General features: G+C 46.2%; 1 protein-coding gene across 7 annotated transcripts in view; it reads right to left on the bottom strand.

The window, feature by feature from the left end:
- CASZ1 (castor zinc finger 1) overlaps positions 1-22,637 on the bottom strand; it is a 416,252-nt gene that overhangs the window by 131,697 nt on the left and 261,918 nt on the right. For 3 of the 7 annotated variants that reach the window (XM_061602123.1, XM_061602127.1, XM_061602130.1), the window contains exon 1: positions 480-655. The exons of the other annotated variants lie outside the window; for them this stretch is intronic. In XM_061602123.1, the coding sequence (XP_061458107.1) occupies positions 480-528 (49 nt within the window). In that variant the 5' untranslated portion in view covers positions 529-655. Of the gene's footprint in view, positions 1-479; positions 656-22,637 lie in introns of those variants that run through there. 7 annotated transcript variants of the gene reach the window in all.

Genomic DNA, 22,637 nt, shown 5'->3' with positions numbered 1-22,637 from the left:
CTTGTCAAACAGCCCTTCATCCCCCTGCCGCCCGCCGCCTGCCTGCCCCCCAACAACAGACATTTTCAACTTTGAATCCCCACTAGAAGCACAAGGGGGAAAAAGTTTTCTTAAAAAGAAGGGAGCAGGAGTGGGGAGTCAGAGGTTTACATATATATTTTTTAAAAAAATACCCAACAACCTTGAAGTCGAGAGTGAAACATGAAACCGATCAGCTGTGCTTGCTAGTTTATTAAACTAAAAGAGAAACTATTTATAGACAACCGAGCACGATCGGAAGAGCCACTCACAGTTAAAAAGAAAGAAAGGAAAGGGGGGAGAGGAAGACAATGAGAAATGAAAAGGTCAAAGGTTGCCTCCTCCCCTAGACTTTTCCCCTTTTTTGGCACAAAGTAGGAGAGGGAGAAATTAAAAGGGGGGGGGGGGAGACAGATTTTAAAATGAACATACTGGGAAAAGCACAACTGTGCCGTACTTACCATAGTCGGAGAGACGAAAGCCGTATTCACTTAAATAATCAACTTTCATAATACTTAATTAATACCTAATTGCAACTGATTGCTCCCCGAATAACAAGTTGGTTCAAAATACTGATGTCATTGCTGCTGACGGTCCTCCCTGGGAATCCACTTGGGCACCAGCTCAGTTCAGTGGCGGAGAGTGGGAAGGGGGAGCGGCCTGGTGTCAGAAGTGAAGGTGATTGGCAGGCGAGCCTTTTGCCTGTGGCCACGCCCCCCACCCACCCCCCTCCGCTCGCCCGGACTCCCCTCCTACTGCTGGAGGGCAGGTGAAAGAGAGCAAAGGAGGCAGCCGGCTCAATCCCTGCCTGTTTGCCTCTGAGGAAGGAGGATGCGCTGGGAGAAAGGAAGCCACAGCTCAGAGACAGCCAGCCAGCCGTGTTTCAACAAGGGGGGGGGGATGAAAGGGAAACAATCAGGAACACTCGCACACGTGCTCTCTCACTCTCTCTCTTCCTGAGCCTATCAGGGTTGCTTCCCAGGGGCTGCCTGTATTGCTCTTGGTGCTAAAGCATTGACTCCTGCAGAGTCCAGGACAGGAAGACAGAGAAGAGGCAGAAAAAGAAACTAGACTTAAAAAAACGACAACACAACAACCCAGGACGAAAGTTGAACCAAGCTGTCAGCCTGCTCAAGTTAAAGCCTGGGTCCTAAACATCTTGAATTGGGGAGTTATTCCCATTAACATCGCTTCCGGGCTTTCCCCCTGCAGGATCTAATTTGCTACATGGTAAATTGGCGCCTGTTTCTCGTCTGCTGTGCACAGACCTCTGGGTGTTTGGCTGTGGTTGCACCCTTCTGCAGGGACACATCCTCTGAGACCCCACAGTGCAAACTTTGCACTTTGGAAAATGTGATATTATGACACACACCCCTCCCTAAACACACACACTTTGCCCACCAGGTAGCAGATTTGAATGGAATTCAGTGATGTTACAGGCAACTTTGTTTGTGACAGACACAGTGAATTCTCCTTTGCCATGAGCACTGTTTTTGACCTTGTTTTTAAAAAAAAAAAAAAATCCCCAAAGTTACATGCATCCCCAGTGTATGGTTTCAAACAGCCAAGAACTGAAAAGAGGTGGATAGCAGCAAAACTAACCTTCACCTCACAGCAATGTCGTGCTATAACTCTTTAATTTTCAGAGGATGAGTATTCTCCCCTTTCTAGCAAAAACCAGCCCTGTAACAAGGCTACTCCTCCCATCCATTATGCCAGCATTGCAAACATGCCCACCTGAGTTTCACTACCTTGCCCACACCCACACCTATTTGTGACCTCCAAACAAAAAGTTGTTTGTAAAGCTTTCCTGGCTGGTCAACTGGAAGATGATTCTTACAGGCGATCAGCTGAGTGGCAACTTAAAACACAATCAGGGCTCACTTTTTGTGGGAAAAGGCCTTTTGATCACACCCTTCAGAGTCTCAAGTTTCTACCTGCTCCTCCCAAGCTGTAATAACTAAGACTTTAATTCAATCTCATCCACCATTCCCCCAACCAATAAACATGTGATTTCTAACATGACATCATAAAATTCTTACAATTCTTCCTTTCTAGAATCCACCCAACATCCACAACAGCCCACATGTAGGTTTTTGAAAAGTTTCAGAACAGGGGTGGGGGACCCGTATGGTCTTCCAGATGTTTCTGGAATCTATCATCCAAAAACATTGGCCATGCTGTCTGGGACTGACTGGAGTTGGAGACCGACAACCCAGATAGTTACAGATAACTCTTCTCTGACACAACAGGAGGCTTATTCTGAACTCTTACAAACTTAAGAATTGTCCTGCTGCGTAAGACCAGGGAACCCTCTAGCCCAGCTTCCTATTTCCTTTGTTGGCCAACCATACAGCTTCAGAAAGCTCATAACCAGGGCCTTAAGGCAATAGCTTTTTCCTGCTGCTGCCCTCCAGCAACTGGCATTCAGCAAGCACACTACTGCTGAACATGGTGTCTCCATTTAGCTATCATGCTTAATAGCCACTGAAAGACCTCTCCTCAGGTAAACTCCAAATAAAAGTCCCATGACCAAAAATGTCCACATCTAGTTGGGGTCAAGTCTGCACCACCCCAACATCACCCAACATTAGTCCCCTACCCCCGCTCAAGGTCTTGGAATCCAGATGTGTGCCCAGGTCTGGCTGAAACAAAACAAGAAGGCGAGGAGACTCCCAAAGAGGTTGGCTCCAGATGCAAGCCTGTGTAAACAAGAGAAGAATTAAGCTCTGGCACACAGGCCAACTGGATAAACATGAACTAATGGATCCTGAATATTTCGTTTATTAAAGGATCACTCAACAGGACTTTTTAAAATAAGTGCAATCATGCTTATGAAGTGTTTTGCACTAAAAGGGGGTATTTTCTACCTCTGCTCTTTTTATTGTGGAGAGAGGAGGAGGAAGAGGAAGAATTTCTGCTTTTGTCACTAATGCCATTTATGAAAAAAAAATGCCCTTGTTCTCCCTTATACACAAATGATAGCTGGTGCTTCTGCCCTGACAATCTCCTAAAGACATTTCAAGCTCTTCCCTTGCCAACGAAAGGGACTTAAGTCCTGCTTGGCCAGACTCTCACCTGATTGCCTCAGAAAGGAAAACGCAAGGGAAACATGTCTGTGTTCCAGAAGAGTTGGAGAAATGCTGTCAGAAGGACATGGAAAAGAGCTCCGCTGAATCAGGCCAGACGTCCATCTAATCCAGCACCCTGTATCGAAGCATGACCAACCAAGTGCTTCTGGAAAGCCCACAAGCAGAGCATGCCTACTGTTTGATCCCAGTATCTGATAACCAAAGGTATTCTGGTTCTCTCCTTAGCTCCCATGCCTAATATCCACCTGCCCCCCTCCGCATTCCTCTCACCTCTTTTGACAGCCACTTAAACTACCGAACACCACAACATCCTGTGGCAATGAATTCCACAGGCCAATTATGCATCGCATGAAGCATTTCCTTCCTTTACCCATTATGAGCACACTGCCAGTTTTGTCCAATGACATGAAGCCTATGTGTCAGTGAACAAACCTCTACAACGTCCTCCCTTAAATACCAACTTCTCTCTAAGCTCTCGTGGGTTCAGATCAATGGAGTGACGGGTGGGGCACAGGACATTATATGCATCCTCTTCAAGTGGACTTGCTGCGGGTCACCAGCACAGCAACACTCTTCCTGAGTCAGTACAGACTTTGGGATAACTCCCTTCCCACTCTGACGGAAGCAAGCAAAAAAAACAAAAAAGGAGGCCCAAAACAGGTGCCCTGAGATGCATAGAGCCGGAAGGCACCACTTTTTTTAAAAAAAATTATTTACTACATTCCCATGGTTTTCCTCTGGGTAGCGTGCAAAAATAACAGGATTACAGACAATATTAAAACCAGCACAAAGGCTTGAGTCCAATGTAGCGCTACGTAACTCATTCCGTTAGCGCAAGGATTTACCCTTGTGCAGTGGAACCTCCTCCCCTCTCACAGCACTTCCATCTCTTCTGGGTTTCCCCCGAAACCTCTGGAGCAGATTTGGGGAGGGCACTGGGCATTCACAGGGAGGGGGAAGAGTTCCACTGCGCCAGCATAAGCGCTTGCACTAACGGAATGAGTGCACTGCCCATCATCATCGATAAACAGGCATGCCAAAGGTCGTCATTTCTGGCAGAGAAAGAAGTAAAACAATTAATACCTCGGACATACAGAGAATAAAACACAAACTGTGAATTGAGAAGCCCATCTCATTTGTTTTAATGGTGCTGCTACTTGCTTTTGTTTCTTTTTTAAATTAAAAATATATTTTTTTAAAAAAGTCAGGGGTGTAAGAAACTCCCAAACAACCATATGAGGACCTGAGCCTGCTCAGTGGCTGCCGAATGTTGATGGTGGGGGACTGGAATGGATGATTCTGGCAATGAGCATGGCTGGCTGGTCCTAAACTATATTACAGTAGGGTTCATTTCCACCCCAGGCCTAGGACCAACCTAACCTGCAAGAGAAAGCATACTTTTAAAATCATTTTTCTCCTCCCCCCCCCAGTTTTTCCCAGTCTCTTCTTCTGCCTAAAACAAGACCCCGAAAAGAAAAAGGCTTGAAAATGGTGGCAGCAATGCCACTGGTGCAGCCCACCAACAGAAGGCCAATACTCTGGCTGGCTCTCTCCTCTAGAGCATGCTGGGCACAGAGGCATCCCCCCACCCCAAGCTGTTTGCCAAGGAGCTCATTTACTGGCTGGGCCATTCCGCCCCACAGCCATGAGCCCTGCCCTTACAGAATCCACCCAGCCAAGTACAGGATGTTTAAAGAGAAGAGGGAAAAAAATAACCCCAAACCTGTACAAAATACCTATTTAATCAGGTAAATAATCTGTCCGTTTGTTTTAAAGAGGGAGGCTTAGTTCTATTTACCCAACACACCTAGGAACTCTCCCTTCACATTCTTTCCTTCTTTTATAAAATAGTAACTTTAAAAGACACACACACACGCACATTCACAAGGAGAAAACCAGCAGAAGAAACGAAATAGATATTTGAGATAGATGTGCAGGTGAGCCTGCTTCCCTTCCCCCCCCCTCCCCAGGCCAAAAGAAAAGTGGTCCAGATTTATGCCTTGGGAGGGGAACGAAGGGAAAGGAAACGACGACTGTATGCTTAATTAACATGGATTCTGGATTGTGACAAGGCTGCATAAGACCCTATAAAAATTCAGGGCAAGACGCACAGTTCTGCCCTGAGTTTGCTTCAGCATGGAGCGTGCACTGCTTGGCTCACACGTGGAAAACACGTCGGAAGGACAGAAATTCCCTCGTGTGGGCAAAGTTCAACCTCTTCTCACCCGTGCAACCATCTCCGCCACTCATTATAAATCCCTGGTGCTGCCTACAGCCCCGTCTCTGATTTCTGCCCTGCCCAGCTCACAACAGTCTACAAAAAACCAGGCGCCACAATTCTCCTCAGTCCTGTACAGCACATTGGATGCTTGAATTCCTCTGTCTGCTTTCTGGCTCCTGGATCCATTTGGAGAATGGCAATTGTTGAGCCTTGGGCGGACAACTTGTGTGGCTCTCCAGATGTTGTCAGACATCAGTCCCAGCAGCAGGCATGGCCAATGGTCAGAGGTGATGGAGGTTGTAGTCCAGCAACATCTGGGAAGGCCACAGGCTTCCCATTCCTGGACTAAAGGCTCCTGGCAGCTGGGAGCACCATCCTGAACAGGAGGCTCCCTGCTGTGTCTCTGCATGAGTGGCTGCTCTGGCTTTTATTAAAACTGATTAAAACAGGCATGGGGAACCTGCAAGTCTTCAGGTGCTGTTGGACTATGGATCCCATCAGCTCCAGCCAGCATGGCCAATAGTGAGGGATGATGGGAGTTGTAGCCAGCAACATCTGGAAGGCTGCAAGTTTCTCATCCCTGAGCTGGAAGCCTGAAAGTGTCAACCCAATCTTGACCAAATGCCTTATTCATGGCACATGAATACAGAGAGGAGGCTGTACTTTACTGGGATGGGGGAGGAGAAGGAAAATACACAGAACCCCCCCCCAAGGGTGTTGGCTGCTTTTAATTATTCAAGGCTGCCAAGTGCTCAAAAATTCAGATGAAAGGTGATCGGGGCGGACAAGGGATGATTATTAATGATTTATGATTATTATTGTTATGGAGGTACAACAGTCCAGGGGTGCTGCAGTTGAGGGCACATGTGTCAATGTCATTCCCAAAAGCTACGGGTTTGAGCTGCGCTCGTCCCCATACCAAAAAGGAACCTCCAATCCCAACCCTTTGGCGCATTGTATTTATTTTAAAATTTTAAACAACTCTGCCTCATTAATAGGATTCCAGGCAGGTTGCAAAGCAAATAAAAGTAGTCAATCGTTAAACTACCAAACAAAAACTCAACATTACAAAAAAAAAAAGTGCAAGGAACTAAATCCTCTTGAAGTTCAGATTATCCATCAAAAGGACCTCTGATGAAGAAGGATCTGCACCGTCTTGTGAAACTTTGCCGAGCTTTGCACAGGCAGGTCTCGCTGGACTCCAGAGAATGAGGTCCGGCGCTAAGAAGGATGTGAAGACTTGGCAGCAAGTTTAAGGGGCTTCAAAAGAGTGGAGCTGGGAACAGCAGATCGCCTTCAGTGCCTTCAGGATTACAGTCCTGATGCTTAGAAACTTAGATCAGGGGTGGCAAAGCTGTGGCCCTCCAGAAGTTGCTGGACTACAGCTCCCATCATCCCCTAAACACTGGCCATGCTGGCTGGGGTTGATGGGAGTTGGGAGTCCGACAACATCTGCAGGATCACAATTTAGCCATCCCTATCCTAGCCAATCAGGGTTTCAGAAATAAGTAGCAGGCTGGTGGAGGGGAGTCTTTAGGGGCTGTGTTGCATGTTGCAGGACAGACAAAGACCTGGATTCATCATCATCATCATCATCATCATTTTATTTGTATGCCGCCTTTCCACATAAAATTGTGCTCAAGGCGGCTTACAACAAGGTGAACAAAAATACATGTCAAAAACAATTGCAAAAACAATTTCCTAATAACAAAAAATAATAAAACAGTGACATAACAAATATAATAACCAAAAACAACTTTTCAACATTATGAACATAATAAAACAATTATTTAAAAACAAAAAAGTAACCATTAACACCCCAAACCCCTAAAGAAAACCATTTACTGTATCTCCTACAAAACTTCATTATTCAGAGGGGAGGCTTGTTTTGTATCAGCACATGTCTACTCAGAAGTACTTCCCACCGAGTTCACTGGGGCCTACTCCCAATAAATTGGTGATAGGATTGCAGTAATCCTATCCCCTTATTTGAGAGTAAGCCCCATTAAACTCAATGAGACTTACTGCTGAGTAGACAGCATATAGGTTTGCACTGTAACTCTTCTATTTGGCCAACAGTTACAGCATTTTCTTTGAAGGCGCACTTCATGTTGCAATCACATTTGAAATATACAATGCACAATATGTACTACTGAAGATTTGCTGCTTTCCATAAGAGATGGTCAGGATTTTCTCCCTTTTCCTTTCTCTTCATTACAATGTCTTAGGTTGGGTTTCTGATTTCTCTTCTGTTAGGTCTTTAAATCCCAACTTTTCCAGCGGTTCTTTGGACATAAGTTGCCTCTCCATTCTGCATTCTAAATATTCTTTTGATTCCTGTCTCCACCTTGGGACTTATAAGGCCAGTGTAATGTCTGGAGGGGAGACACGTGCCTGACAACACATGGCAACCCCCTCCCCCCGAGTACTGCAATGGGCCAAAGCTCCAGAACAAGAGTTTTTAATTCATGCCTCCCCTCCACCACACTGGGTAGAGTGGGCAAATGCAGCTCCCCTTTTTGTAACATGTCAAATTTCCATCATGCCCTGAAGTCTCATCCTTACCATGGGATATGTCCAGCTAAGTCCTACTCAGGAAACTGCAAAATCATGGACCTAAAGTTAGCCATGTCCATTAACTTCAATGGGTCTACTCTGAGCAGGACAAATCTTCGCACATCTCCTTGTCATTTAATCAGGGTTGGATCCCCTTGCCCAAGATGACATCGCTAAAGAAGCTTGTTCCCACAAGTCTGGCTACTGGGAGCACCGTTCTCTTTCTCTCCCGCCGCCCCCACTTTCCCTAGATCCGGAAATCCATTAAGCAAACTGAGTTGTCCTATTTTAGTCCATTTCTGTGTGTCTGAGTTGTATTTCATCAAGGCAGGCGCCCATAGGCCTCCAGGCCTGGGTGTCAGGCTCAGGAGACAACCAGTGCTCCCTTTCCCCCCAATTCCTCCTCTTCCCTTCCTTGGACTGGTTTCAGTTGCTACACCGGCAGCATGACACAGCAGACGAAATGTTGCCAAAGCCGAGTATCCGTGTGCAAGGCAGGGCCCCCTTAAGCAAGCTGGCTGGCAAGGTTGCAGGATCCCAGCTCGTTGCACCAACCTAGCCTATCACAGCAGTCATTCAGCACAGAACACCTCCGCTCAGGGATCTGCGCTGGCTGCCGATGTGTCACCATGCCAAGTTCAAGGTGTAAAGCCCTTAACAGCTTGGAACCAGTTTACTCGTGGGATTGCCTTGCCCTATATGTGCCCACTAAGCCGGTTCAATCTGTGGAACTGGCACTGTTACAGGTGCCACACAATACTTGTTCTGTATTTGTAAGAAAATCGATCATTTAGCGTGGCAGCTCCTACACTTTGGAACTCCCTGCCTATTGACAAGAAGCAGGCGCCTTCACAGTACTCTTTCCGGCGCCTGCTTAAAACATTTTTGTTTAGGCGAGCCTACCCAGACACATAGACGTTGACATGTTTTAATGTTTTTAAGCTTACTGTTGATTTTAAATGTTTTGAATGACTTGTTCTTAACTGTATTTAAATGAAAAGTGTTAAAATTAAGGTTTATACATTTTGTTAGGTTGCTTTAAAAATACCTTGCGATGTCATCTCCCCCCCCCCCAAAAAAAAGCAGGGGAAAAGATGTTAGGAAGTAACTTTGCAGGCTGTGGCTCCAATCACAGCTTTGCATTCCAGCTAAAATCAGGAGGAAGTTTTATGATGCAGCCACCCACAATTAGGGCAAATATCAAGAATCACAGACAACAAGAGAATTGCACTGGGCTCCAATCAAGATACCTCCCCAGACAGCTTGTCAGGAGCACCAAGTGACTAGCTGCACATGTGGGGGTTCCCTTAAGGAAACCAACGAATGTGGATAAGGCTGTTGACCCAGGCTCCAGAGAGACTCCACCCATCCCAGTGACCAGCCTGGCTGCTAGGATCCATCCACACCATACATTTAAAGCACATGGCTTCTCCAAATGAATCCTGGTAACTGTACTTTACCCCTCACAGAGCTACAATTCCCAACACCTTTAACAAGCTACAGTTCCCAGGATTCTTTGCAGGAAGCCATGTGCTTTAAATGTGCTTTAAATGTATGGTGTGGATGCAACCTCAGGCATATGAGAGCTTGCTCCTCTGTCTGCCCTCCTTTTGACCCCATTATCTGGATTCTCCTCTGTTTTCAGTCTTGGGGAACCACACATTGTGTTCTGCCACATCTCTAGGACAGCATCAGGACAGCTGTCAAAGAGCACATTATGTTGGAAGTAAATAAGCTTCAGGCTCTCTCTTTTGCAATCTTTCAGGGCACATCCACTTCTCTACAGGGAGGGGGGGTTTTCTCCCAGCCTTTCCACTGGAGGTCTATAACACTTGAGTGACAGCCTCAATAAATTTAGGATGCTTGAGGGACAGCCACTTCCTAAAACAAAAGAGCCTGACTTAGGGTAAGGTGGGATGTGGGCAATTTGCAAAGGGGACAACAAAGGAATAAACTCCAAGACTGGATTGTCAAGGGAGATATTCTTTACAGCCCACTTATCCTTGCAACAAAAGGCAAAGCAATGCATGTCTCCAGGCAAAGGAACAAGTAGAATTAGCTATTTTTGAGCCTCTGGGAAGATTCTGCTTCAAGTCTAAGCCAAGGCAGGACAGAAACTGCTGCCTGAAAACTGTTAACGTGTGCATAAGTCAAAGCAGGTTATGCAAGAAAAGAAGGATCAAGGTATGCACCTTGGAGCAAACAGTGCTAAAAGTTGGCCCAGCATGAATTAAAGAATGGCACATCTCAGGTGCAGTTGCAAGAGATGCTTGGGAAAGACCAGGTAGCAAGTGTGCATCGAATGCCCATCCAGGAATGTAGGAAGCTCTCTTATACAGTCAGACCCGTGGTCTGTCTTTCTTAGTATTACCTACACTGTCTGACAGCAGCTCTCCTGCAGCTCAGGTGGGATGCAAAGTATGAGCTACCCGTAAGACACAGCAGCACCAGCAGCTGCCTTGTACTGCGTCAGACCATTGGTCCATCTACTGGTACTGTCTACACTGACTGGCAGTGGCTCTCCAGATTTTACGAGAGGCACATTCCTAGAGAGTGTGCGTGTAACATGTCAAGTGAGCTTTGGAGCCACTACACACCACACCAGCCCTCATGAGGCAATGCACCCTTACTGGAACACAGTAGGGCCTATCAGTGCAAACATCTCAGTTGCATTATGTGCGCTGCCAACCTCTTGCGCTCCTCAGTAATTATAGACCATGGTGTGGAGAAGGAACTTTCCCCCCCTCTTCCAGTGTACTAATGCTCAAGCCTTCCAGCAAAATTCATGGGCAGTAGGTTCAGGACAGGCCAAAGAAAGCACTTCTTCACACAGAGCACAATCAACATACGGAACTGACTGCCCCAAGGTGTGGTGATGGCACATGGCTTTAAAAGGGGATTAGAGAGATGGAGAGGAAGAGGAGAATGGTCATAGCCTAACCATGGCTATAAAAAGGCACAATAACTAACTGGCACCACCATCCTCAGAGGCAGTCTACCTGTGAATACTAGCTCCTGGGGGAAGGGCAACAGCCAGGAAGGGCTGCTTCCTTCACACCCTGCTTGTGGGCTTCCCAGAGGCATCTAGTCGGCCACTGTAGGAACAGGATGCTGGTCTGGATGGACCTTTGCCTAGGAAAGGCTCCTCTTAGGTTCTTTATTGGGGGGGGGGGATGATGTTTATTTCGATGAGTTAGGGAGAGGCACTGGGGCTTAAATCCTCTTCATTCCTCTGTCTTGTCAACCTTTTTTCTTCGGATACGCAGTAGCAGGCTGAGGTTACTCAGTGCAAGGGGCGGGGAAATACTTTGCCTATGTGGTGCTGAAGAGAGGCTCCAAGGGTTACTCCTCCTTGCTTTGTCGCCCCTGTACAAAGACTTACATGACGTTAAGCAGGGCTGAGAGGCTTAGGCCAGAGGGGAGGAGGGGAACGTGGCTCCCCAGGCACGCACCCCTCCCTGACCCTGCTCTGTGCCCTCTCAAGCGCTTTCATCTAGCTGGAATGCGTCCTGAGACTGGGATCATCCATCTTGTTCATTGGGATGAGGGACAGAGAGAGAGGTGTGTGTGCTTGGAGACATCTAATGGCTAATTTATTTATTTAATTTGTATCCCGCCCTTCCTCCCAGCAGGAGCCCAGGGCGGCAAACAAAGCACTAAAACACTTTAAAACATCATAAAAACAGATCTTAAAATACATTAAAACAAAACAGCATTAAAAACATTTTAAAAAACAACCTTAAAAAAGGGTTAGAAACATGATTAAAAAACATATTAAACAATTCTGACACAGATGCAGACTGGGATAGGTCTCAACTTAAAAGGCTTGTTGAAAGAGGAAAGTCTTCAAAAGGCGCCGAAAACATAGCAGAGATGGTGCCTGCCTAATATTCAAAGGGAGGGAATTCCACAGGGTAGGTGCCGCCATACTAAAGGTGGCTGTGCATAAGTTATCGGGCCAAGTTCAAGGTGCTGGTTTTAGTGTACAGCTCGGGACCAGGATACCTGAAAGACCGTCTTACCCCTTATATACCCAGTCAATCACTGCGCTCTGCAGGTGAGGGCCTCCTGCAGATACCATCTTATCAGGAGGTTCGTTCTGCACAATATAGGAAACAAACCTTTAGTGTGGCAGCACCGACCCTGTGGAATTCTCTCCCCTTGAATATTAGTCAGGTGCCGTCTCTGTTGTCTTTTAAGAGCCTACTGCAGACCTTCCTCTTTTAAGGTCTTCCTACTTTTAAGCCTTTTAAGTAGAGACCTTATCCCAGACAGCGTCTGTGTTGGAATTGCTTTTTAAGATGTTTTAAAAGCTGTGTTTTTTAAAAAGCTGTTTTTAAGAGATTTTGTTCTAAGATATTTTTAAATATGTTTTGTTTTAATATGTTTTAAAGTGCTTTTTGTGTTTTTGCTTGCTGCCCTGGGCTCCTTTTGGGAGGAAGAGCAGGATATAAATTTAATAAATAAATAATTATAAATGAATAAATAGAAATCTTATGACTTTTGCATGGCTGGAACGTACACCCTGGTGTACAAAGGTTAAGAGTTATGTCCATTGCTCTGACCCCTTCTTAAAATGCATTTTTACATTTATATCCCACTTTTCCTTCAAGGAGCTCAAGGTGGCGTACAAACATGGTTCTCCCCCTCATGGTGTAATCCTAACAACGACCCTGTGATGTAGATAAGGCTGAGAGACAATGACTGGCCCAAGGCCACAGCCAGCGAGCTTCATGGCTGAATGGGGATTTGAAAACCCTGGTCCCCCAGGTCCCAGTCCGACACTCTAACCACTACACCACACTGGCACTGGCCCTGACAAATTTTGCCTCTGGCCCCTCCCAACACTGGCATGCGGTCCTTAGGAGGTTGCCCAACAGGGGATGCGGCCTTTGGGCTGAAAAAGGTCCCCTACCCTGATGTTAAGCATCTCAGTCTAAAAGGACATGCAAGTGACACTTGACTCAACAAGTAAAAGGAATGGAAACGTAGGCAGTGGGGTGGTGCCAGAGCTTCTACCAATGGTTTTGGGGTGGAATGAAGAGGTGGCAGCAGAGGATCAGTGGGGGGGGGGAAGGAGAGTGGGGAGAGTGTGAGGCAGACGCAGAGATTGCATTATTGAAGGAGCCTGGCTTGGCATTGCCATGCTATCGTCCTGGTAATCCTGTTAGCCAGCCATCTCCATTCCGAAAGAGCTTCATTTCTTTGTGAATATTTGTAAACTAGATATCTAATGGAAAATTATAGGAAAATTATAGTGAAATTCATGACGAAGAAATCCGATTAGCCCTAATTCAATTATGCCATCTTAGCCCACACTGCACATTTCCCATTTTTTTCCCATAAATACCAATGCCAGGGGTCCGGGTAATCAAATAAAATTGAAAATCATCTTCCCATTAAATTCAATTAGCTGCAATTTCTAAAGCCTATCAGAGATTTTAATTACTAAATTATAAAATTCTCCAATGCTAAATTGAAACAAAAAAAAAATGACACATCCTTGAGTTTCATAAATAAAAAAAAAAAAGGAAGGGGGAAATTGCAAGAGAAAAACCTTGAAAAATACCCTCTCAGCCTTTTTTGTCTTTAGCATATGTTTAGTGAACGCACTCTTGTGTTCTGCCAAAGGCTTAAGACGACAGGTTTTGTGCTGGGGAAAACAAAACGAGGAGTGCCTGAAAGGGTCTCTCCTCCCTCAAAATGAATCCATTACAACCTTGTGGGTAAGGCATCCATTTCTTACCTGAAATGTTGCTGGCACAGGGACCACTGGTCAGAGGGGCTGAGTTGGGGGGTTGGGGGGGAGCTGCAGTCCATTCAAGTGGGGACAACCCCCCCCCAGACCAGAATCCTCTTTGCTCTTGGGAATCAGGTGGCACCATAGGGCCAGTCTGGTGCCGCTGCCTGCTTTTATTATTATTATTATTATTATTATTATTAACATTATTAACATTTGTATATCACCTCATAGCTGAAGCTCTCTGGGCAGTTTACAACAATTAATACAGCCTTACATTCTCCTCTGCCTGAGCAACTCATTCCGGAATGAAGGTTTTCCCCCTATTCTTGCCTGCTAGCCTTTACCCACAGGGATGGGGAAACTTTTCTTGGCCTGGGGGCCGCATTTCCCTTCTGGGCAACTTTCTAGGGGCCACATGCCAGTGGTGGGCGGAGCCAGAGGCAAAAGTGGGAGGAGCCACAAATGTAAATGTTATCTTAGTACAGGAGGCTGATTGCTACACACGCTCACACACCGCACTCTGTCCTCCATCTGGACACAGAGGCATGATCAGAGTTGAAGGGCACATTCCAGCGAGGCAAAAACGCTTCAGGGTGTAAAGCAGGGTGGCTGAGAGATGTGGCTGAGAGTTCTTAGTGCCGGATAAGGAGGCCTGGAGGCTTCATTTGATCCCTGGGCCTAAGGTTTCCCATCCCTACTCTACCTCCTCCTCCTCCACTTTGGGCAGCTTCCTGCTACCCTGTTCTAGAGCAGGTTTGGGGATCCTTTGGCCATCCAGATGTTGCCGAACTACAGCTCCCATCATCCCAGGACATTGGCCGTGCTTGCTGTGGCTGATGGGAGATGTAATCCAGCAGCATCTGGAGGGCACCATATTGGCTACCCCTTATCTTGAGCAAGGATGGGGAACCTGCGGGCTTTCCAGATGTTGTTGAACCTCCATCCGCTCCAGTCAGCATGGCCAATTGTCAAGGATACTGGGAGTTGTAGTCTGACAACACAGGGGCGGGGGCACAGCTACTCTATTCCTAATCTAGATCAGTCTCCCCCAATCTAGTGCCTTGCAGACGTTGGACTACAACTCCCACCATCCCTGGCCATACTTACTAGGGCTGATGGGAGTTGTAGTCTGACAACATCTGAAGGGCGCCAGATTGGGGTAGGCTGTCCTAGAAACAATGAACTGCTCTATCCGTTTCCCCAGCACCCTTCTCTAGGTGGCCTACATCCTGTCTGGAAAGCAAAGGATAGGGAAACGTTTTAGCTTCATTGCAGGAACATCTACTTCTAGATATATCAGATGGGGCCTCCCAAAGTATGGCCTGTGGACCACCAGTGGTCCGTGAGCTTCACACAGATGGTCTGCGGTGGAAAGTTTTAATCTAAAATATGTATACACTTCACCATCTAGAACAGTGCATTACAATTAGATTACTGCAATGCGCTCTACGTGGGGCTGCCTCTGAAAACTGCAGCTCGTACAAAATGCAGCGGCCAGATTGATAACAGGGACCCGGCGGTCCGAACATATAACACCGATTCTGGCCCGCTTGCATTGGCTGCCTATATGTTTCCGGGCCCGGTTCAAAGTGCTGGTGCTAACCTATAAAGCCTTATATGGTTCGGGACCACAATACCTGTTGGAACGCCTCTCCCGATATGAACCTACCCGTACACTACGCTCAACATCGAAGACCCTCCTCCGGGTGCCTACTCATAGGGAAGCTCGGAGGGTATCAACAAGAAAAAGGGCCTTTTCAGTGGTGGCCCCCGAATTATGGAACAATCTTCCTGATGAGATACAACTGGCGCCAACATTATTATCTTTTCGGCGCCAGGTTAAAACTCTCCTCTTCTCCCAGGCATTTTAGTATGTGTTAAAAATTGTTTTAACTTTTTTAAGAATTTAAAAATTTTAAAGTTGTTTTTAAATTGTCTAAATTTGTGGTTTATTGTATTTGATGTATGACTGTTGTGAACCGCCCAGAGAGCTTCGGCTATGGGGCGGTATATAAATTTAATAAAATAAATAAAATAAAATTAATAAACAATCGCAAAACAATAAGCAGAAAAATCATTAACTGGTCCATCACAACCCCCAGCAATTTACTTCAGCTGGAGTAGTTTGTGCTGTTACTCCCAGGCAGGCTGAAATAGGCACCTTTCTTGACTTGGGTGGCTTCATAGCTACAAAGCTGGAACACCTTTGGCCATAAAGGTCTCCCCAAGGCTTCTGCTCACAATCCAGTGTGCAACTTGGGACTTCTTCCCGTGCCCCTGAAACTAACAAAACCTGCCTTTTTCTCTGTCAGTTTCGAGGCAGTCGCTAGGCACAGATCCGGCTTGCTTTTGTGCTACTCTGGCAGAGCTGATACCAAGCTCCTTTTGCCAGGCGCCCTGGAGTTGCCAGTCTGGGGAGTCACCCGCAAACAAAACAAAAAAAGTTAATTATCTCGGCTTTTCACCCCCCCCCTTTAATAAATAAGAGAAACTGGCTGAGCCGGATTCTTGGCTGGGCTCTGTCTCCCCCTTTATCGCCCATCAGTTTCTGTGACACATTATTCAAAGGATAAAAGTTTTGCAATGTGCAAAGTTGTTACTAAATCCTTTTTCTCGTTCCTACTTTCCTCCTCCTCCCTTCGCTTTTTAGTCCCAGGCAAGGAGGGGGGAAATAATAGTAAATAAATGAGTAAGAAAAAGCTCAAAGCTAAGAACAGAGAGAGAGAAGCTCCGGGTTGGTCGGCTGGCGCTCCCGCCTCTGCTGTGGGTTGCATAGGAGGTTGGCGCTGGGCCCACCCACACACCTTGCTTGCTGTCTCGCCCTGGAATGTTAACATGGGCATTGCAGAATCCTTAGATCCTTGCCACCAATTAATCAGAGTCCCTTTGGGGAGCCAGTGTGGTACAATGGTTGGAGCCTTGGACCTGGGGAAGAGATCCAAGTTCAAATCCCTCCTCCAGCCACAAAGCTCACCAGCTGACTACCTCTCACAGCCTAACCCATATCACAGGGTTGTTGTGAGGACACAGCGGGCGGGGGGAGAGAACCACGCACATGCCTCTTGCAACTCCTTGGAGGAAAGGTGGGGTAGAAACATAAGAAATAACATGAAATAAAATACACTGCAAAAGGTGGTGGCTTAAACAAAACCCTGGCGGCGTAGACTGATTCCCTATGGAGATAGGGTACAGTAAGGCAGATTTTCCACCCCTGCAAAATATTTTTCAGCTGGATACCTACCCTTGGCTTCCTAAAGCATGCTTTCAGTTGGTAGGAAGTGACATCTGTTAGTATCCATGGAGCAGAATTACACCCAGGGAGGGAGGGAGGGTTGGTCCCAGCAGCATCCTTGAGGCTCGACAGAAGCAGCCAGGAATTTGAGGCCTTTGCTTGAGCTGAACCTGAGGTCCTGCCCACCCACCTGCAAAGTCATCAGGTCTGTGAAACTTATGCTAGGATCAAGGAGCATGGGTTTTTGCACAGGGCTCCATATATGCAGCGACTTAGCCTGTCCGCATATCCAAGTATTCTAGTTGTACTTGTGAGTGGACTTGTGAGTGGAGCACACTCAACCTGCTCTGTGCAAAGAGAGCCCCCAGCCCATTACCACGTGTCCCCCCCAGCTTCTGGACCCCTGCAGTTTCTTGAAGCAAAGGCTCTTTTCTAACATGAATGATAATGGAATCATCAAGTGGGAATTAAAACAAAGCTGCCATCCTAAGCATACTTACTTTATTCACGGATTGTACACGGCCTTGTAATATTTTATTTGAAAGTCCAGTTTGTAAATATTTAAATGAAGAAAGAATAAGTAAATAAAGAACTCCATTCCAATCAGCAGGATTTAACTTCAGAGGGCCATCTCCAGCTCAGAGTACACCTAGAGAAATTGATGGCCTCAAATTAGCCATGGCCATTAAGTTCAATGGGTCTACTCTGAGTCTAACATATGATACAACCCATAGAATATTTGTTTAGAATGGAAGTGTGAACATGAAATACACATTATTTCTCTTTCAGAAATCTAACGTTAGGGACAATTGGACTTGTCCTCTCTCCCCAAAATGTACTTTCTTTCTTCTGTGCTTTCCCCCCTCCAAAAAACCTGGGTTATATCCAATCCTAATCCTACTCGAAGTAAACCCATTGAAATTAACAAAGAAACTCGGCTCCATTAATGTCAATGGGTCTACTCTGAGTAGCACTTATTTATTTATTTATATATATTTATTATACGTGTATACCGTCCCATAGCCGAAGCTCTCTGGGCGGTTTACAGTAACTAAAAACATTAAAACAAATACAATTTAAAACAGATCTTATAGAAACAATTTAAAACACAATTAAAAAATTTAAACTTCCTTGGATATAGCCCCCTGCTTTTTCAGGTTCTTACGCGCTTTGCAGCCACTCACCCTGGAGAAACCCGGGAAATTCTGCATCTTCCTATGCCAATGAAAGGCTGTTGCATGTGTTGCTCCTGCGCCCTCCCCGGAATAGAATCCCCTTGTAGGAGGAACTGGGTACACCATTAGGTGGGAAGAGCCACCCAAGGATTTTACTTGGCTGCAAGCAGCAGGCCTAATCCATGTGTTCGTAGCAAAAATTTTAAAAAAACCTCATGGCCACACTTCATATGCAGGAAGGTATATGCTTTTCTTCATCTCTCTCTCTCTCATTCCCTACAAGGAGACTGTATCTGTGTAGGAGTTGTATCTGCAAATATTTACGCTCTGTTCATTTCCACAATTCGCTTTCTTGGAATTTTTTTGGCAGCAGGAAGGGCATCGGAGAGAAAAGAGAAAGACCTACAGGCTAAAGATGGGCGAATCTATCCATTTCAATTTTTCTTCGTTTCTCATTTTTTCCAGTCTTAAATTCAGTTCTCATCCATTCATGGTTTTTTTAAATACTCATGAAAATTCATCAGCAAATCCCTCATATACACATTTTTGCAAGCCCTTTTCACTAATATAATGCATTTTTGTATGCTATTTTTCACTAATATACACCCAAGCTCTATGCATTTTTGTACACGCAACTTGGCTAGAGAACTGCATTGCAAAACTCAGAGAAGTGTGAATTTCGAAGGATGGCTGCGTTTCAGCTCATATATTGTTTTAGGAAGCTTGAAATTTGGTAGGGTCGCCTTTAAATGCAAACCAAATTTCCCCCCTCCCCGCCATCCCCACTGGAGACATTTTCAAGCTGTCCTCCAGAAACATGAGAACTAGAAACTTGCTGCTGTTTCTTTTCTTTCTGAGGTTTATCAGGTTGCTGAATTTTACCCCAGGCAATAGAAGAACACGACCCCTGCTTATGCAGCTGCCGGCAGACCCTCTTGTCCTGATGCCCTGCCCTTGGTCAGCCAAGCTTCCTCGCTGTTATTTCCTGCTCCATGCTGCCTGTCTAGAGAACTCTCGTATTTTCAGTGCTCACCAGACCATGAATTCACCTTCATACCAGTTACAGGGTTATTTAGCTTTTCCTGACGCCAATAACCACCTCATTTCAACTGCCGCTTCTGCCAGTCAAACAGTTTGCTCTTTTTTGAAACACACACACACAAGCTTGCATCATATCCTTAGAACTTTAGCAGACGCATCCCTAGTAATCCCCACTGCTTTCTGGGATCAGATGTTTAGCACCAGATGCCGCCCAAACTCCCCCCCCCCAAACCTGAACCCAGCAAGATGCCCCCATGGAAATGTGTGCAACAACAGAGTGGGGAGACAGTGAAAAAAGGAAAAGATATATAGAGTGACAGGTGATGAGGGAGGGGAGGGGCAGAAAAGAAGGGAATAAAAGAGGCGAGGAAGAGGAAACGCATTCAGAAGAAAGAAAAAGAGGCAGGACAAGGAACCTGGATGAACCATGGTTTGTTCTGTCAACCCACCTCTGCCACTCACCAAGCTCCAAAGGCACGAGGCAAGGGCAGCTGGAAAACAAGCCAACAAACCTTGGAGAAACAAGCCAGGTTGGATCATCTGTGGGCCAACTCATGGTTAACTTGTGGTTTGTTAAACAAACCATGGCTTAGTGCTCTGTGCAAACTGCAGGCCACTGAGTTACAGTGTGGGCAAAGAGGGTGGCGATATTAATCATAAAAGAAAACAAGTCAGACTCTTCAGCAAATGCAACGTGAAATAAAAATGGCTACCCCAAAATAAAGCACACTGACTCAGAAGGCCCAGTGATTGTGCTGGGGCTTCTTTCAATGGCAGCGTGGCTAGACTGGATAAAGAAGGGGAATCTTATCTAGATCGCATCTACACCATACAGTTAAAGCACATGGCTTCCCCCAGAGAATCCTGGGAATGGTGCTTTACCCCTCACAGAGCTGCAATCCCCAGCACCCGTAGCAAACTACAGTTCCCAGGATCCTTCAGGGAAAGCCATGTGCTTTAGATGCATGGTGCAGAGGTGATGCTTTCCACCAAAACTCAACCGCAGGTGTCCCCTTCCTGCTGAGTGGCCTCAGTTTGCAGGCGTTTCTCTTTGAAGTGTTAAAATCCTCGGCTCCTGATTGGCTCACCATGGGTTTCCCGGATTGGCTGCTGTGGGTTATAAAAGGCAATGCTACGCAGGGGTGCTACTTTTGCTCCTGAACCGCTCTGTAGGGCTCCCTCACCCCACCGTACTCACTGCTCATTTATTAATAAACGTGTTAGTAAGCAGCTACATCTGCCTAGAGTGCCTTTTGGCAGGTGAATGTATGTTACTGGAATAAACACAAATGAATCATCACTGACTGCTCCGTCTAAAGAGGGAGGCTGCTCCAGAGCTTTGGCTCATTCTGAGGCCCATCTTATTGTCCCAGACTCTGTCAAATGTTCAGCTGATGGGCAATGGAGACAGCCTTGAAAGTTGGTGCAGCGTAATGGGTAAGAGGCCAGAGCCATGAAGCAGAAAGTCCTGGGTTCAAATCTTGCTTCAGCCACAAACTCTGTAAGTGGCCTTAGGCAAGGTACGGGGTATAAGCAACACGGCCTTCTCCTACAGAATTTTTGTAAGGCAACATGGGGTGAATCTGTGGCTCTCCACCTGCAGTTGGGCTCCAGCTCCTATCATCCCCAATTTATCGGAAGCTACCTTTTCCTGGGTCATGCCACTGATCCACCTAGCTTGATATTGTCCACACTGATTGGCAGTGGCTCTCCAGGGTTTCAGGCAGGGGACATTGTCAGCCCCACCTGGAGATGACGTTGGGGATTGAACCTGGGACCTTCTGCGTGCAAAGCAGATCCTCTACCACTGAGCTGTGGCCCTTCCCTTAAGAGATAAGAACACCAGAAGCTGCCTTATACTGAGACAAACCATGTCTCCATCTAGCTCAGTATTGCCTGCACTGACTGGCAGTGGCTCCGCCGAGTTTCAGGAAGGAGATTATCTGGAGATGCCGAGGATTGGTCCTGCATGCAAAGCAGATGCTCTGATCGCTGAGCTGCAGTCCTTCCCTAAGCCTGTATTATTACATGTGGCACTACAGAGCAGTCTCCCAAGAGAGCTTTGGCTAGCTCCCTCATTGCCCACTTTTAAGTGGGCATGGAAAACCATTATTATTTCAGTGAGCATTTTTTCTTTAAAAAATAAAAATCCTCAGACTGGCTTTTGGCTCTCCTCTTGCTATTATTGTTGGGGCTTTGAAATATAGTCTTTCTTAACATATTGTAAGCTGTCCTGAGTGGGCATATTACTTAGAAAGATGGGAAATGAGTTAATAAATAAAGGAACAAATGAATACAATACAGGTACCTTCCACTGAAAGGAATGGGAAAGGGGTCTGCAGCTTTTCCTATCCTTATGCTTGATGCTGGGAAGAAGCTGCATCTGTTAAACTTCTCAACCCCCTTCAACTTATCAAGAAATAGAAGATTTGCTGGAATAGGAAGGGGGACAGCTGCATTCTCCCCCCCACCCACTCACACTGTAAACCCTTAGAGGCAGAAACTGCTTTGGATCTATTTTTGTACAGCGCCTGGCACTCGGTCAGCAAATAAATGTTGAATTATAGAATAACAGCTGTGGAAATAAGGCAGGGATTAAAAAAGAAAAAAGGCCAACACCCTACACACTGTGCTTTTCATTGGCTATTGCTTTCTTTTAATTGCCAGCCACCCACCTCTGCCCTGGCAAAGTAAACAAGACGTTTCTGATCCCTAAGCTGAAATTTTGCATCGGCGCCATAAACTGATCTGAATCCATTCACTCTTTCAGCAACGCCCCCCAGTCCCTCTCCGCAAACTTTAAGGAACTAAACACCCTTTTTCATCTTTTTCGTCACCTTTGTGGCTCCTGTGACGAAACCAAGGTGACTTCAGGAAACAATCTCCTTGTTTTTCCTGCCTCCAACCACTTCTTTTTTTTTTTTAAAGGGTTAAGATGATGATTTAAAAAAATAGAGTGAGAGCGTTTTGAACAAAACAACAGATCAATGGATCCCCGCTCCCTCAGAAGGAAAAACAAACAGCCAGATCACCGCAAATTAGACAATGTCTCGCTTCACTTCATCCAAACAGGCTGACAATTTGGGGGAGTTGTTGCCACGGCGACAGAATAACACAGTGTTCCGCCTGTTGCAGAGCAATCAATTAACTTAATACTGCCCAGTCCCTGTTTACTCTTCCATTCAGAGGTGCTGCTGTTTCCTTTTCACCACCTTTCCCCATTCTTCCTTCCTTTCCTTCCTCCGAGTTGCCCTCTCATCCTCTCTTGCAAACACCCCCTTCCTTTTGAAAGTTCCTCCTCACCCCCTTCCAGCAGGCGAAGATGTACCAAACTTTTCACACACACACACGTGGCCTCTGCAAGAGAAGGCTGCGCTTCTCCCTCTCTCCTCCACCACAGAGAAGACATCTCTGAAATGGCACTTGCCACCTTCCTGAGCTCATGAAAAACTTTGCCGTCGGAGAATTATGCCCAGGGTGGTGGTTCCACAGGCTCCATCTTCCCAGAATCCCCCACAGCTCAGCTGAACATCGCATTTTGGGTCCTCTCTATATCAAG

Source organism: Rhineura floridana, chromosome 18 (genome assembly GCF_030035675.1).
Source record: "Rhineura floridana isolate rRhiFlo1 chromosome 18, rRhiFlo1.hap2, whole genome shotgun sequence".
NCBI lineage: Eukaryota > Metazoa > Chordata > Lepidosauria > Squamata > Rhineuridae > Rhineura > Rhineura floridana.
This window is presented reverse-complemented; position numbering and strand designations above follow the sequence as displayed.